Raw genomic sequence first — 17,866 nt, forward strand, 5'->3', positions numbered from 1 at the left:
GTATAATCTACTGAAGCAGATTCAAGTCAGGTTTGAGGTCCCTTCAATACAATCAGTAACAGAGATTCTAAAACTCCAAAAAGACTCATCATTTACCGAGCATCTGCTATTAGAATGTCATTGTCCTAAGAATTAGAGATGTAAATAGAAGTAACACTGGAGGCAGCTCAGAAATGTCTCACAGTCCAAGAGCTGTACATATTCACTCATTCATCCACTCATTCATTTTTTCTCAAATGTTAGTTACATAATAGAGTGAGACGGTTTTCCTGGTCCTAAAGAAGGATGTGCATGTTGAAGTGTGCTTCCATGAAACCTATGTCACATGGGGCAGGTGGTGAGGAAACAATAATAAATCAAATTTGTTTTTAGATCGTGAATGATAGTATGAAGGAAATACAGCAAGGTGGTATGTATGCTCTAATGGGGATGGAGGAATGAGATGCGGCAGCGATGGAACAAAAGTGGAGCTTTTTGGAGTATCCCAAGATGAAAGAGTGTACAGGATATGCTCAGGGACTTTATATGGGGTTGGAGGGTGGGCTGACAAATGGGAGAGATGACTCAGTTTTGGTCTGGCCACTGTTGGGCAATGTTGTCATTTACTAGGATGGGCAAGAAAAGCATGTGGGGAGAAACCATTACTTCTGCTTTAGACATTATGATTTTGTGATGCCTTTAAATAGATTTTTTAAAGTTTATTTTAGAGAAAGAGAGAGTGAGTGGGAGAGAGGGGCAGAGGAAGAGAAACAGAATCCCAAGCAGGCTCCCTGCTCAGCATGCAGCCCGACATGGGGCTTGATCCCACAACCCTGGGATCATAGCCTGGGCTGAAATCAAGAGTCAGATGCTCAACCATCTGAACCATGCAGATGTCCTTAAATAGGTACTTAGAGATGTCATTGTAGGCAGTTAAGACTCAGAGAAGAGGTCATTTCTAAAGAAATATTTGAGTCATTGGCACATAGATGTTCTAATGTTTTTGTTGAAGAATTAGAAGTGAAGGACACAATGTGGATGGATAAGAAAGGGGGCCTAAGACCTGACCCAGACACCTGCCAGAGATTTAGGGAAGCAGAAAGCAGTGAATGAGCCTATGTGGAATGAGCTGAGAGCCAGAAGGAAATGGGATGGCATGTGCCATGGAGTCCATGAGGGAGTGCTTCAGGAAGAAAGGGTGGGGGTACTTCTTTATATGCTTCAAGGGAATCTAGCAAGATGAGGATTTTGATGTTACGGTTTTAGCTACCTTGAGGTCAGTGGTGATCACCATTGACAAGATTGATTCTGGTGAAGCTGTGAGTACAGAAGTGAGATTGGAGAGAACTGAAGAGTGAATTGTAGGCAAGAAGTGGGCAGTTTAAGTACAGATAACTCTCAGTAAAGTCTACTGTGAATCATGGAAAGAGAACTGTGAAGTACAAGACATAGTGGTATGGAGATGTGGAATGAAAAGAGGATTTTCTTTATTTTTGTATTTTTTTAATTAACATTTTTATATAGGCCATATCCCATTTTGCTGGTTTGGAAGGCGAGAATAGTGATGTAGAAAAGAAAGGGGGTTGGTTCATCTGGACACATTGCAATACCAAAGTGTGACAGATGAGGCTTCATGGAGCTAAAGATGTCAGAGTCAAATCTTGATGGAAGACTCAGGCAGAAACTAGCCTTTCAGACTAAAGACAAAAGGACAGAAGCTCTGAGCTGTGAGTTCTAGGAAGAAACTGTGCATTTGAGGGTGGAGTTATAGTTGGGAATGAGAATTGACAGGAAAATTGGAGGTACCCTATGAAAGGATTTGAGTGCTAGGTAGGGAAGTTCAACGTTTGCAAAAGTCAACTAAGTATTTCAAGCATGGTTCTAGATGAATTATTCATTGATTAATCACTTTAGATTCATCACTCCTAGGAAATGGGGAAGACCCAAGCCAGTCATGAGAGGGTTGTAAGGGCCAAGTGGACGGAGGACCAAGCTGTCCCCCGCAGGATGCTCCCCGTGATAGGTCTGGGTGTGGAACATGTATGCTAATGTGAGACTACATCCAGACTCGACTTTCTTTTCCTAGTGTTTTCCACTTGCTAGATGATGCCTGGTTGTCACAGTGAAACACAGGAAGCAATTTTTGGCCCACTTTGGTGTATGGCCAAGCCATGGAGGAACCCAAAACCAACTTAAGCTCCTCAGATTCAGTAGACCTAACCAACATCTTAAATTTGTTAGTGGATGCATGGTTCTTTAGAGGCTGTTCACCATCCTGTCTTCTGCACTCTGGACAAGCTGATCTGGTTGAGGAGGTTAAGAACAAACCCCAGTTTGAATAAAACTAAATGAGGTCAGCAATGTGGGTTTGACATGAAGCCTTTGAAACACAGGCAATGTAAAGTGCAGCTATTTCTGTTCCAGAGGAGACACATGCCAACATTGCCACCCCCACCTCCCCACCAAGCTTCCCCTTTGTAAACCTTCAGGAGTTAAGTTCTCCAGTTTTCCATTCCAAGCAGCTATTATTTGGACACAAAGATTGTGCATTTTTTGGTCCTTTGTTGTTGTTTGGATGAATTGTTATGTGGCATGCAGCTTGTTGTGGTTGGACCCATCCCTAAACAAACAGCTGATTTTAAAAGCATTATTTTTTTCTGGTATTTAAAAAATACAAAAAATAGTAATCATTGAACTAAAAGAATATTCTAATGCCAATCACTGTTCCTTCAGCTGGAAATAAAAGCAGATACTAATTTCTCAGAAGCTGACCCATCTTCATAAACAAGAAGGTTACAAACACAGGTAAATCCAACCTTTGGAAGGTAGCCGTTCTCAGGAGAGTGTGCATTCAAATTATTTGCTTACTTCCTGAGTTTTATTACTTATTACATCTCCTATTACTCAAAATTGTCATCTCCCCATCTGAAGAGAGTTTTTCCCCTCAATGGGTCAGAGACTTGGTCACCCCAGTAGCTTCTCAGACTACAGACAGTTAGCCCATACTAGGGATATTGCGAAGAGTGAAATCAGAGATTCCCAAAAGGAATATTGAAACTTAGTTAAGGGTGACAAACTATTTTGTTACCAGAATTATATACTGAAAACCCAGTCTGATAAATTGGCATGGGGCAATAGAAAAGGCATTGTATTCAAGAACCAGTGTTCTAGTCTTGTCTCTACTAGAGGTGTTCTCTAAAGGCAAATCACTTCAATTCTGTAAACCTCAGCTTTGCCATATATGAAATGAAATAATTGCTTTCAGCTCCAAGATCATCATCATTGTCATAGGCCATTTACTGATCACCTGTTATGTCCTGAGTGCTTCATCTACATTTACCACTAGGCTGTAAGTCCCATGGGGTGAAGGTCATGGATGATTTATTTACTATTCTGTACCTACAGTTTATCACAGTACCTAGCACATAGAAGCAATTAAGCAAAAATTTTTGGTGATTATACAATTGCATGTATTGTTAAGTGACGTGGGCATGATAGTAAATATTCAATCCTTCAGTCGTTATTCATGAAGAAAACAAGGTCTAGAAATTCTAAGTAATTTCCCCAAAGTCCATAAATAATAAATGGCACACCTGCCAAACAAAATCAGGTCTTACACTTCACTGCCTCTAGAAGTGTGAAAATCACAGGTTTTCCTGTTCAGAAAAATCTTCAAAGCCTCCCTATTTCTAAACAGTAAAATTTAAATACCTCGACATGGCATTGCAATTCTTCTTTAGTCTGGCCTCAGATCAGCTTTTCAGTTCATCAGTTCTAGGACCCATCATTCGCCTTTAGCTCTAACCTTGACAGGTTCCTCATAGACACATATATTGATTGAGGCTCATCCATTGTTCATACTTTCCCTTTCAAATGCCCAAATTCTTTTCTTCCTCCAAGATGCTGCCCCAAACCATCTTCTTGGGAAGCCTTTCCCTGTTTTCCCAAATAGTATTGATTCCACCCACAAGGGAGGAGCCCAGTCTGATTCATTGTATCCATAGTACAAGCCCAGACACAGAACAGATACTGAGTAAATAAATATTGGTTACGTGAATTGGTTCTCTTCTGCAGTTCTCACTGAAAGGTTAGAAGCTATCTTAGCTGGGGATAATAACAGCCCACACTCCTAAATCTCCAGAAAGTTTTGATGCCTCTTATTTGTTACCCATTCATTGCTGAAATAATTGCAAAAAGATTACTGGATTCTTAGTCCCAGTGGGGCATTATGGATATGTTTGCAAGACAACCACTGTGTGTGGGAGGGGGGGGTTTGTTTTAGAATAACTGCAGTCAATCCCAAAGTTTGAAGACATTTGATAGTGAAGCTAATAAACTTTTAGACAAAAATATGTCATTAAACTGAAGGAAGATAACTGATGAAATCTGGTTTGCAGTACTCTCATGGTATGGCCAGTAGTCACATCACACAAGAGTATGCTTAGTTTAGAACATGCAGAAACTGGTAATAATGTATTTAATTATGAGGCATTCATTGGTTTTCATCTGTCATTCATCTGCTCATATATTCCTCAGCCATTTGTCGGGTACCCCCTTCACTCTAGGTACTATGCTATGAGTTGGGAATACAGATATGAGAGTCAGCAATTTTGTACCCAGAGATACTCCCTGCCTGCTGGGACAGGGCTGAAAGAAGGTCTTGTTCATAGACAGATTGACAAAAGCTGGATGGGGGTGGGGTGGAATCTGGGAATTGTAAGAGGGAGCACAGAGGAAGGTCCTCTAATCCAGCCAGGATGGGAGTCTGTGGAAGAGAAGGGAGGATGGACCCACCATGTTGGAGGAGACACTTTTAGTCACATCTGAAGAACTGGCAGGAATTAGTAAAGGAAAAATGAGAACTACATCCCAGGCAGAGGAAAGAACACTTGTGAGAGCATGGCAGAATGATGGGAAGTGTGCTGGTTTAGAAAACTGCAGGACAGATCAGTTGTGGAGGGTCTTCTATGCCAAGCTAAAGAAAAGGATCTCCTCCATAAACAGAGGGATCTGTCAAAGCATTATATGTGAAGCATGGTATGGGCAGATATGTATTTGGGGTAGACTAATGATAGCCCAAATCTTCTAAATTATCCCACTCTCCTGAAGAATACACATTATCTCTGGTCTTGTTTGAAGAACACAGTGGCTTACATTCATTTTTTCAGTGGCCAATAGCTTGTGACTGTCTGGTCTTCAAGATTCTTGATGTGAGGTCTAGTGGAAATCATCCTAAGATCTTGTACTCAGCTGACATGAGCGATTTAAGTCCATTCTCCCTTTTCCAGTAATGGACTCTTTAGCTTTAGCTATGACTATTCATTCACCCCAAGAATTCTAGTGGTGTTGCTAATTCACAATGCGTCTAATCAAGCTAAGTTAATTAGTGTCCCCCAGTTGGGTTGAACTAGTTCCACTGTAAGTAAATATATTCAAGATTACCTGGTAATCATGGACAGATTTAGAGGCTTCAATCCAGGGTTTCTGGCTTTAAGGACAAGAACACTTGACAATAGCCTAAAACCCAGCCTTTGCTTACATGCCAAGGTAAACTCATCTCATTTTCCTAAGACTTGGCTTCCACACTTTCAACCAGGGGCGGTAATCTCTGACTATCTCAAATAGTGTCCTTCAGACAAGCCTCAGGAATGCAGAAGCATGGCATTTCATCCTGATGCTCCAGACAGATGGGAATTGAAAATTAAGCCAATGAGAAGTGGCATCCTCTGTGTCTGTCCACTTACAGAGAGTCCATCTGCCTCGGGCTCCTGGGGCTGACCGCATTTCTTCCAAAAGGAAAAAAAAAGTATCTAGCAAAGAAAAGCTCAACTGGGGATGACAGACTTGGCAATGCCTGCCCCCCCCCCCACATAAAGTCCACTAGCTGGATAGAGCAGGTTTCTAAATGTGCCACTGCATGAAAAGGGGTGTCTGAGACAAGGAGGTCTCTTATGTCAGGGGAACGTGGGGTGATGTAGAGAAATCAGACTGTCCAGTGCAATCCTACTGTAAGCCAGTCACAGCTGCCATCTAATCTCTTTCTCTCTACCCTCAGACCCTGCCCAAAGAAGCTTCTCAAAGGGTAAAGAGTCTAAACTATGCTGGACTAGGAGTATGTGCATTGGAAGTGCTGAATTTCATTCATTCATTTGTTCATTCATCCATTCAACAATTATTTGAGAGTCTAGTCGGCTTTCACATTACTCCATCCAGGGGATGCGTTATTATCAATGACACCTATCTACTACATGGAAGGCAGGTGGCAGGGTGGTCATTTGACCTTGGTATTGACTACAACCTGCTCAGCTACCAGCATAAAGTGTTCAAAAAGTACCAAGTAAATTTGTGTAATGAAAACAGGAAGGCCAGTTTTGTTTTATTGTGTTGTTGTTGCTGTCTTTGTTTTTCCTGGCCACACATTTTTATTCCATTCCTCGCTCTGTTCTCCACGGTGCTTGGGGCATGGGAGTAGAGCGGGAGAGAAAAATTCCCCAGATGTAGACTGGCAGATGTAGCTGAAGGGCCCCCGGGACTCTAGTAGCAAGAGAAAATGAATAGCAGAGTCCAAGGATGTTATTTCAAAAAGTGGCTCATAGTAGCTATGTCAGCAGAACCTTGGGGGAGAAACCAGGCATATCTATTCTCTCTCTTTCTCTCTTTCTTTGACTCACTCACTCACTTTTTCTCACTCCTCCCACCACCTCCTATCTCTCTTTTAACTGTCCCTGTCTGCCTGCTTGGCTGTCTATCTATCTATCATCTATCACATACCTAACTACCTTGCGACTTATTTACCTTCTGTGCCTACCCTCACCTCTCCACCATTCCCTGGTTCTTCTGAGTCCAAGCAGACAGAAATATTGAGGTCTTAAACATAATCAGGAAGAAGTTAGCCTTCATGAGAACTCAGCTGTAGCCCCCATTCCTGCCACTCTAAGGTCTTTTTGCTGAGGAAGTGAATGAAGTCATGTTGGAGAATAGATCTTATATGATATTATAATCTTACCCTACCTGTCTTCAGTCAAGCAACCCCACAATCTTCTCCTCAGAAGGAGGTGCTTTCATTATTCTGTGGAGATAGCATGGGGTGTGGAGCACATTTCTCTGCTGGGTATAAAAGGGCCAGGCTCTTACTTCTAACTCTTCGACCATGCCCCTCTGTGATCTGGAAGCAGACTCCTTACCGCCTGCGGCTCTCAGTTTCCCATTAGCAAAATGAGTGAAGATGCTGACGTTGTACCCGTCATCTCATGAGATCAGTGCAACAACACTGGGTAAACATCATTGTCCCCGTTATTTTTTGGATGAGAAAATGAAGTTCAGAGAGGCTAGGTTACTTTATTTAAGTCCTATTTGTCTGATGCCAAATCCTGTGCTTTTTATAATTCCCTTTATTGAGTTTTGAAAGAGTAAAGTCTGGATTAATGGCTGGTCACTCTCAGATTGGGTCTAAGTTTTACTATATGTAAGTTGGCCACGTTCACCAAGAGGTTGGAGCTCCTGAGAAGTGCTGAGTCTGTATTCTCTCCATGCTTGCCTGCCAGGCATGCTACTGGTCACTGGAGTCCTCTGCTGGCTCAGGCTCATCCTTAAATAATTGAATTATAATGAATTGACTTATTCTGGCTCTTTTGATAGTATTTCGCTATGTAAACTGTTTGCTGAAATAAACAAGGGATTTTGGAGCTTGGAAGGGGCTCAACATTCTGCTGCCCCTGAATTCACGGACTCCTTTTGCTGATAGCATCCTAGAAATCCCAAGTTTTAATTCTACTTGACCCTAGCTTTTACTATTTGGGGGGAATGCTGGACGAAGTGTTTTAAGTGAGTACTAGGTGATTCCATTCAGCCAGCTATAAATAAACTGACCCCTTAAAAGAACATTTTTTCTCTTGACTGTTATTTTACAATGTACAAAGCATGTTTACGTCCGCTTCCTATGAGAGTTCTGTGGCTATCCTGAGAGTTGTCTTGGCTGAGACGATCATTTCTTTTTGTTTTAATTGAAGTATAATTAACATACAATGTTATTTTAGTTTCAGGGGCACAACATATCAATTCAACAATTCTGTACATTGCTCAATGCTAACCATGATAAATATAGTGGCCATCTGTCACCATACAACATTATTACAGTATTTAGGACAATTGTTTCTATATTACAGATAGGAAGCCAGAGGCTGAAGAGTGAAGCTAATTGTACAAAGTTCTCCAGCTGATATGAGGGGTAAAAGTCAATTCCTGATTGGAAATGGGGCTCCAGTCCATTATTTTGGAGTAAATAGGGGAAGGATGTCCTAGATCGAGCAGTATCCTTAGGGTGACCATATGCTCCGATTTGGCCAGGACAATATTGAGATTTTCCTAGGAAATGTGCCTATTGCCTGGACATCCCTGTCAGTCTCAAAGTATACTTGTTGGGATGATATTTATAAGTTCACCCAGAGACATGACATAGGGATTGGATTTCAAGAAGCTCAGTCTTTCAAAGGAGCTGCAGCATGTACATATAAAGACACAGATACGTGTTAAGGTAGGGATCTTTATAAAATAGAGACCTACACAGAAAGGGGTATTTAGTTTTGCCTAGAGGTATTGGGAAAATAGCACAGACTACCTGACATTTGAGTTATTAAAGGATGGGCAGGGGGGTCTCCTTCAGATGGCTGCATTCTGATTTCTCCTTGTATTGTTCTGTGCTGAAATACCAAGCAATGCGTATAGGTCCTGCCTACTCAGAAAGCACCTGCCAGCTCTGTACGCTTCCATGATCTTTGTCCTTGTGGCAGAGAGTCACTGTAGCCAGCTGCAGCTTTAAGTTGTCCCAAGCAGAAATCTTTGCTGTGATTTGAATTACATGGGAGCTTGAGAACTCACTTGGCCTTGAACTTGAACTCCTACAGTATCCAACAAGCCCTGAGGAGCCTAGAGCAGTAGACAGCAAGGGTTCCTGGGGTCCCAGCACTCTAACCCCCTTATCTGATTGAGCCCAGAGGGGAAAAGGGATTTGTCTTAAGTAACAGAAAAGTTTAGTTACAGAGCTGGGACTGAAGCCAGTCCCTCTAGTGTATCACTTCACTCCTTATATGAAACCTAAATTCTCTTTGGAGTTCAGTAAAACCTCAGTTTGCCACTGTGAAGTTCTGTGGTGTCGGATAACGTACCCAGAACCTGGAAAGTGAAAGCTGGAATTTGACACCAGGATCTGGCATTAACACACCGTGTGACTGTGGGCAGTTTTTAAAGACACATGGATCTCAGTGTCCAGTTAACCTGGAAGACTAAAGTAATTAAAATAATAGTGCCTTTCTCACAAGGTTGCTGTGGGGCTCACTTGGGGTAATGAAGGTTGAAGTGTTTGTGAATGTGTGTGTGTGTGTGTGTGTGTGTGTGTGTGTGTGTGTGTTAAAACATATATAATACAAGATCTACCCTCTAAATTTGTAAGCATACCTACACTTAATATAACCATAGGCACCATGTTAGCTGTAAGTGCAAAGTTATACATCGTCTCGTATAACTGCAACTTTATACTCATTGGACAGTAACTCTCAATGCTCAACCATTTCTCTCTCCCCCCAGCCCCTGGCAACCACCATTTTATTCTGTCCTTCTATAAGTTTCACTACTTTATATTCTCATTTAAGTGGAATCATACAGTATTTGTCCTTCTGCGACTGGTTTATTTCACTTGGTATAACGTCCTTCAGGTTCATCCATGTTGTCACAAATGGCAGAACCTCCTTCATTTTTAAGGGTAAATAATATTCCCTCATGACTACTGATGATGGGCTTTACAGTGCTGAAGATTCTGCTGATCTGACCCCACAGCTGCAGATGACAGCTGAGACCAAAGAATGAATGTCCATTTGTTCTCTCCCTTCTCTGTCCATCTCCTACAGATGAACCCAGCCGGTGCTATTTCCATGATGGTGATGGAGTATGTGAGGAGTTTGAACAGAAAACTAGCATCAAGGACTGTGGGGTCTACACGCCACAGGGGTTCCTTGATCAGTGGGCGTCCAATGCTTCAGTATCACATCAGGACCAGCAGTGCCCAGGCTGGGTCATCATCGGCCAGCCAGCAGCCTCCCAGGTAAGGTCCTAGCCACGTGTGCTATTTCTCGCAGACATTCCGCATCTCTGCTCTGCCCCTCCGGGCTGCCTTTCTCAAACGTTGTGTCACTGGAGGTGACCACCTGACCGTCTTGCTAACCAAATGTAATCCCAAGGCCTCACGAGTGCGATTTGTCAGGGATGAGACATGGGATGGTTAAGTGCAGGGAACATCACAGTAGGGTAAAGCCTGTCGTCCTATTTCCCTACATTTTATAATTCATATTTGGTTAAAGAATTCCATTTTAGATATGTCAGTGGAATTCAATTGAGCAAGACCAAATTTGGGGAGGAGTCCTACTTTTTTGGGGGCGGTCCCAAGTTGTGCTCGCCTTGAGGACTCACCTGTGAATTAACTCTATCACAATTTGCTGTGTGGCCTTAGACTAGTCTCCCGCTTCTCTGGGCCCCATTCCCCCCCTTTATTTGTTTGTTTGTTTCTTTGTTTTTTAAGTGTTTATTTTTTGAGAGAGAGACAGCATGAGCAGGGGAGGGGCGGGGGAGAGGGACCACAATCCAAAGCGGGCTCTGTGCTGACAACAGCAAGCCCAATGCGGGGCTCAAACTCATGAAGTGTGAGACCATGACCTGAACTGAAGGCGGACACCAACTGAGCCACCCAGGCACCCCTCCCGCCATCTTTAAATTAGAGGATAGTTGAGCTTGATGATCTCCAAGGACTTCCCCGTTCTAAAAAGCTGTGACTCAGTCCTTAGTCCCCTAATGCACTATTTATGTTCCAGGGTTCTTTCTCCAGGGGACTGCCAGTTTAGTTGAGGGAGCAAGAGGTTGGGGCCACCAGTGCTTGTGTGATTCTAGGGATGGCTGTGCTGTCCCCAGAGCCCCCTTTCCAATTATCCTGCTGAGCAAGCACCTGCCTTCTTCCGAGACTCCCATTTCCCTGAGACACGACTCAGTGCTTCCAACTGCCAGGCCGGGTGGCCATCTCAGAGGCCACCCTGCCTCCTGGCCTTGCAGATGAGCTATTACTCCTACCATTCTTCTTTTATATGGCTTCCTTGACTCGGGGGTGTGGGTAGTAGGCCTGATTTCTAGATGAACCAGACATTTGACCTTCTTCTGGGACCCAGTGAAAATCACTGGATGAGGTACAGGATAAGTACACTTCATTTACAAGTTGCAGTGTTTATTTGGCCATCTTTTCATTCATCTGTTTGCTTGTGTTTCTGTGCATTAGATTATTTATTCATCTGCATTTGTTTCTGACTGCCGTGAGGAGAGTCGAAAGAAATGTTGCATGGTGCCAGCCTGGAAAATGAATGACTCAAAGAATGAATGAATGGATGAATGGATGGATGGATGGACGGATGGATGTCTAGGGTTTATCTAGTGCCACCTCTGTACTTGCTGAATTCCTCTTTCGTTGCACCTGTCACCTTGAACCAGAATTACCTGTGTGCATGTCTGGCTCCCCCTAGGCTGTTCGTTCTTTGAGAATAGCTTTGAGTTGTATTCATTTTCATCCTCTCATCTTTGAGCACAGGATGTGTTTAATTGGCTATAGTTACATGCACACATGTGTGAGCACGGATGTGCACGTGGGCGCACACACACACACACACACACACACACACACACACACACACCTTGCTGCATGCAAATGAGTACCACAAAGAGAAAATGCCCAAGAATCCCCTCTCTGGGACATGGAAGGTCCTGCTTGGGGACAACAGGGCTGGCCAGCAATAGAGCCAGGAATTCCCAATTCAACACTAGCATCCAGTTCTAGAAATGTTTAAAAAACATCATTCAAACAAGGGAATTGACGCATTTGGAATCGCACATGAGCAAGAGCGGAGGTAGCAGCTGTGCTTCAGAACCAACCGAACGTTCTTGCTGCGAAAGTGAGAAAAAGGAGAGAAAGAATTGTCCAGCCCCAGCATTTGAAAGGAGACTTCGATGGGCAATTATTTCAGCCTTGTAAGGAGGGGCTGTCAGGAATTATGGTTGATTATCTCTTCCTAAACAAAAATCCAATTTTGAAAAATCATTATAAATACTAGCTCTTCGATCTACAAAGAGGAGATGAGGAAACAAAATCATCCTATTGAATTATTCATTGTAACCAATTTTATTTTAATGAAATCGACTAGGTTCCATTACTCTGGGCTTGGACATAATCTTTGTTACAAGGAGACTTCAGCTGTAACTAAATTTGCCATAATGAGATCAGCTCACTGGAGAATACGGGGTCAGGGGAGGGGATGTGTCGCACAGGCTGGGTGCAGGGCCAGGCAGGCAGCCTGGAGGGCGTCAGAACAAAAGTCTTCTGAATTTCCCAACTAGAAGCAAATGCCTAGAAGTCGCTCATACCCGGCCCCTGTCCTGCACACACATGCACATGCACACACACACCTATGCAGAGCCTTGGTGATTCTGCGTAAGGCTCTCCCTGGGGTATAAAGTAGCTCCCTCTGACAACAGAAAAGAGGGGAAGTATAACCATGGCCTTCATTACCCTGTGCAGTGATTAGAGGAGGCTGGTAGTTAATTTTCACCCTGTCAGGGCTTCCAGTGAAGAGGCTGATGGCTTGAGAGAAGGAGAGAAGGCAGTTCCAGAGAGATTCTTAAGGTCCACCAGGTGCCCCTCACCTCCCCCCAGTACACTTATACTTTGTCCTCTTTCTTCTTCCTCTTTCTTTTTCTGTTTCTCTACACACACACACACACACACACACACACACACACACACACACGCATGCACAGATGACATTCCCCTGTAGGAGCTGGGTCTAGAGAGTGACTACTGGAACAGATAGAGGGGAGGGGGGGAGGGGGCAGTGGCCATTGAGGTCCACCAGCCACTGCATTGGACCCTCCATAGCCAGTCCCCTATCTTGGAGGCACTGAGAGGTGGAGTGGCTTCCCCAAAGCCACACAGCCTAGACGTAGAGAATCTAAGGTTAGGATCTCGTTGAAGCCAGCAGTGAGATTGGGAATATGCAGTCACATCCCAAAGTTGGAGGTCAGTGGATACCTGGAAAATCCCCCTGAGGAAACAAGCAGAAAGAAAGCCAGGCAGATCCCATTGTTGGCACCACAGTGCAAACACCATGAAGTTCTTGGATTCTTCCCTAACAGACTCCTGAGCACTGCCCTTACTTTCAGTTTTGTAAAAGCCCTTTGCTTCTAATAATTTCCAGTCTCTCATGTCCATTCTCCTCCAACAAGATCCCCCAATTTCGTTAGGGCTAAGCTACTCCAGCCCGAACCTTGAGTCTCATAGCCAGACATGATCAGAGGCATCAAAACTTCCAGATGTGCAGAGTAGGCTGAATACCCTGTAATAAGAGACATTCTTTAGATATTTTGGTCATGCACCTTCCTGGCCCCATTGGAATTCAAGAAGTCCCTGAGACAGAACAAAAATGGAAATGGACCGAAAGAATCAAGTTCTCTCTCTTAGGGGAACCTCAGAAATGGTTTGGGTTAAGTGCTTGCAGAAATTTCGTCTTGTCCTAATTTTGTCTCCATGTTTTGCATTGCTCTGGTGCTTTTACACCATAGGCTGCCAAGATGAGGTGTAGATACCCCTTCATCTTGCTCCCCCCACCCCATCCCCAGCACTTCTTACCACAGTCCATTTCCTCCTATCTAGACAGGCACACCTCCCTCCTTCTGCAAGGGCCTAAGGAGAAAATGGAAATAGTATCTGGACTCTTCAGTGCTCCCCAGGGATTACAGACCTTGAGTCAACCAACCAATTTATTTGGTTAATCCTTTGAGGGTAAAACTTAGACTAAGCATTTCCAGGGCAGTAGTTTTAGGGCCAAAATAAAGAAAACCTTTCTAAGAATGAGAATTATCCACAGGGGGATGGAGTGCCTTGTGATATAGTAGGCTCGCCATCGTAAGGCATTCAGACTGAGGTGGTGATTGAATGGGACATCCCTGCCTTGTAAGGCAGGTGAGACCCTAGACATCCCTCCTTCCTTTGTAATCCGTTCTCTGTCCACCCCATCAACCCATTATTGGGTATGTCAGTCCTTTGCCACTCTACCTTAGGTTGTTATCACCAGCCTCTGGGCATGTCCATAACACTTTGGGCCTTCCATTAAAATATAAATCATAATTTGTCATGTGTTACAATAATTTGTGTACTCATTTATTCATAGGCTCATGCAGAAGCACGTTTGAATCGTACATTGAGAAACATGAGTAGGTAAAGAGCATAGGGGTTAATGGGGTGAAGTGGAAATCATGTGGCTGTGGCTTTGCCCTCTTTGCCCCTCTTCTGACTTTTGGGAACCTTGAGCAGATGACTCCTCTGGGAGCTTCAGTTTCCTCTTCTGGAAAGAGGGAATGACAGCATCTACCTGGCAGATATTAAGAGAGCAAATGCGGAGAGAACACCTAGCGGTGGATTTTTGTGTGTTTGTTTGTGTTTTTACACTTATTGGGTAGTGCAAATGTTAATGGTCTTGTACATATTAGGCTTCTCCTCCACACCCTCACTTAGAGACCACGTTGGCCCCCACAGTACAGAAGCTCGGTCAACATTTAGTTGAGTTAGAATAGTTGTGTTGGTGAATGTTTCCTGTATCCTCAGGGCCACACCAGGCATTTTAAGAGAAATCCCAAAGAAGTGCTACCCTCAAAGAGCTCACAGTTTCATCAGTGGGGTATGTCCTACTAGAAACAGCAGCCAGAGACCCAAGAGTGGGATTCAGAGGGAGTTTCCCTGAGGAAGAAACAACAGTGCTATCAGCTTTCTCAGCCAGCAGACAGACAGCCAGCATGTAGGGATGGGAGAAGTCCTTTGCCCACTTTCCGAAGGTCTTGGACAAATTATAAAAATAATACTTGTCAGATTGATCCAGCTTCTGCATCAAATTCCTTGAATCCTGCTGAAACTGAAAAATAGGAATCACTGTTTTCACTTTATAGATTCAGACAGAAAGCCTCAGAAGGTTGAGTGAGCAGCTTTGGGGCTCACTCTTGTAAGGGGCAGAACCAGGGGGCTGGCCACTGTGTTCAAAATAGGAGCTCAGGTGCAGGACGAGGCAGCTCCCACCTGCTTTTGTAAGAAGCTAGGAGAAACTGTGTCTTTTGCATCTTTTCATAGGTAGTAAGCATCCAAGGAACACCAAGAAAGTGGGAACTGCTACACCAGTACCCCAAATATCACCCCGCTGTTTCCGCCGTGCTGTGTAGATCTCCACCCGTAGGCACTCGTTCTTTTAGGTTCAGCATTGCCCTCTCCAGAAAGTCATTTAAATTACGTATGTGGAAATGCGGGAGAACTATAGGACATGTTTTAAGTTGGCAACCCCGAAGTGTGAAAAAATCATTTTTCAGATCAGTGCCTAATTATTTCTGGGTTATAGGAGAAAAAAGCACAAAGGAGAAAATTGTGGATGGAAGACGTACCTTGGCTCAATTTACAGGTTTGTCACAAGCCATGTGCTGTACACAGGAAGCCCTGAGATGTCAGTGAGAGAATCACAAAATGTGTGCATTCCGCCAGGTCTGAGCCAGCAAGTAGAGGCCATTTCTCTGTGTCTTCCTCCTCCTTGCATCCAGAGGAAGAAATCGGATGCCCAGCTGGTTCTCTGGACACAAGGGAGAGAAATCTCCACAAGCACTTACGACACAGTGTAGGGAGTGCAGAGGGTCAAGGGAGGGAGGTGGAGACAGACATCCAAAAAAAAAAAAAGTCAATAAGAAATAAAGGGGAAGTTGAGAGATGAGCTTATGGGGTGTGTACGGACATCCTTCAGATGCTTGAAATTTAGACTTTATCCTAAGTGCAGAGGGGAGCTCTTTAGAGATTATAAGCAGGGGGCTAACGGAATCAGATGTCCATTTGAGGAAGAGGAGAGGCGTCTATTGAACACCTCCTGTAATGCAGAGCCTGCCCTGGGGGTTTAAAGCACGTTATAAAACTGAGGGGTTTCACTTCTCTCTAAATGAAGAGACTGAGTCTCAGGGAGATGAACCACCTCACTGATGGCACTCTTCTTTCTGCCTTTTCTTACGCCACACTGCTGGTATGTCATTGAAACAGCCTCCCTGGGAAATTTTGCATGGGCAAGCAATTCTCCAGTGCTTTTCAGATGATATGATTTGCAAAGGACAGAGAGAAATCTTGGACTCAACGCTAAGTGTTGAGGTCATTTCTAACAGCTTTCCTTTTCTTGCACATACTTCACCAAAGTGTGCATCTCTTCTCACTGGTGAGATGGGACAACATCTGCCCATGGTGGAAGAAGGAAGACAGGCAGAAGGAACACACTGAAATGTCCGAGAAGATTCCAAGCAGTTCTCCCAAATACCCACGGGATGTGCTTTCTCCTGGTGGTTTATGAATAATTTTTCAAGAGCACATGTGTGAGTCATCTAAGGAGACAGAACACAAAGTCCCATGGCCTGTTATAGCCTGTCTCGTGGATGTAGGGCACCAAAATCCCTTCAGGGGAATAAGAAACAGCGCCTGCATCAGAAAGGAGTGCCTGAGCTGGTTGCTCTGACTGCCTGGGATTTATCATGGAAGCCTCAGCTTGGGAGGGACTTTAAATCTACAGAATTATTCAGGGTCCCAACAAAGGAGTCCACCACCAGACCCTCCTCCCAGCCCTCCCTTCTCTCCTCCTTCCTTCACCCATTCACTCTGTCGGTCTTTATTCAAACTTATGAAATACCAGCTGTCCTGTTGACCCTGAAAAACTTGGAATGATAAGCTTTTTGAAGACAAAAGATGAAAATTGGAATCAGGTCCACCTGGTTTCCAGCTCTGGGGCCACCACTTACCAACCCTGTCACTTTGGGCAAACCATTTCTTTCTGCTCCTACCCAACTTCCTATCCATAAAATAGCAGCAGTAATGCCTACCTGGCAGATGTTTGTCAAGGATGAAACACTTGATTCAGAAATGTGGTTTTTCCTTCTAATAGCAACTGAAAGATTTTCTAATGAAATGCTTCTTTCTGCCTATGAAGGTTTAGCAATTGAGGGATCCAGTTAGAAACAACTGAGTTTTATCATTGTTATTTATCTATTTATTTATTTATTTATTTATTTATTTATTTATTTATTTATTTATTTATTTATTTTAAGGGCATACTCTTTTGGGCACAAACAGAGAGAGACTTTGAGAGTCTACTGGCCCTCATTTAATGAAGTTTTGACTTTGCTTAAACAGCTTCCCTAAACCTCTCCGTCTCCTGTGTGCTATGAAATGATTCTGTTCTTTGGATTGGATATCGGTATAATCTTACTGTGCACCTACTATGTCCAAAGGATCATTTTCAGCCGTGGGTTGAGGTTGAGACAAATCATTGAACCCCTAGCCTTTAAGTAGCATGCAGTGTCCAGTAAGGATGGGACAAGGATGCTGAAATTGGGAAGGGCAGAAGTTGGCAGAGTGCTGTGATACATAGACGATTGGAGTTGGCGTTGGCCTTAGAGGCCTTGGCAGGCACCAGACACGTTCTGACTGACCAGGAAGGTGCCACGTGGACCGGGGTCGGGGAGGTGCCTGGTTTCAGGAGTGAGTCTTCATTTCTTGCTTGCCTCCTGACTTGAAGCCCAGGAACAAGAACGGCTTTGTGGTTTGGGGCTGCTTCCACTGGTTCTCCGCGGAGAGCAGCCTCAGGCCTGCCAACCCACCCCACGGCCCCTCTAGGAAGATTCCTTTGTCTTTGGTCCAAGCCTGACCCACTCACATCTCGTGGTCAGTCTCCACGTCCTCTTTCCCTGCTCTCAGACTCAGGACCAGACTCCTTCCTTCCAGCCCTGTTATCCATTCAGG

The 17,866-nt window shown here is 44.0% G+C and overlaps 1 protein-coding gene across 1 annotated transcript in view; it reads left to right on the forward strand.

Annotated features, from left to right (window-relative positions):
- Window positions 1-17,866, forward strand: part of PAPPA (pappalysin 1) — a 240,957-nt gene that overhangs the window by 133,387 nt on the left and 89,704 nt on the right. Inside the window, exon 10 of the mRNA XM_042964314.1 lies at window positions 9,882-10,075. Within this exon, the coding sequence (XP_042820248.1) occupies window positions 9,882-10,075 (194 nt within the window). The remainder of the gene's footprint in view (window positions 1-9,881; window positions 10,076-17,866) is intronic.

This window comes from Panthera tigris, chromosome D4 (assembly GCF_018350195.1).
Source record: "Panthera tigris isolate Pti1 chromosome D4, P.tigris_Pti1_mat1.1, whole genome shotgun sequence".
In the NCBI taxonomy this organism is placed as follows: domain Eukaryota; kingdom Metazoa; phylum Chordata; class Mammalia; order Carnivora; family Felidae; genus Panthera; species Panthera tigris.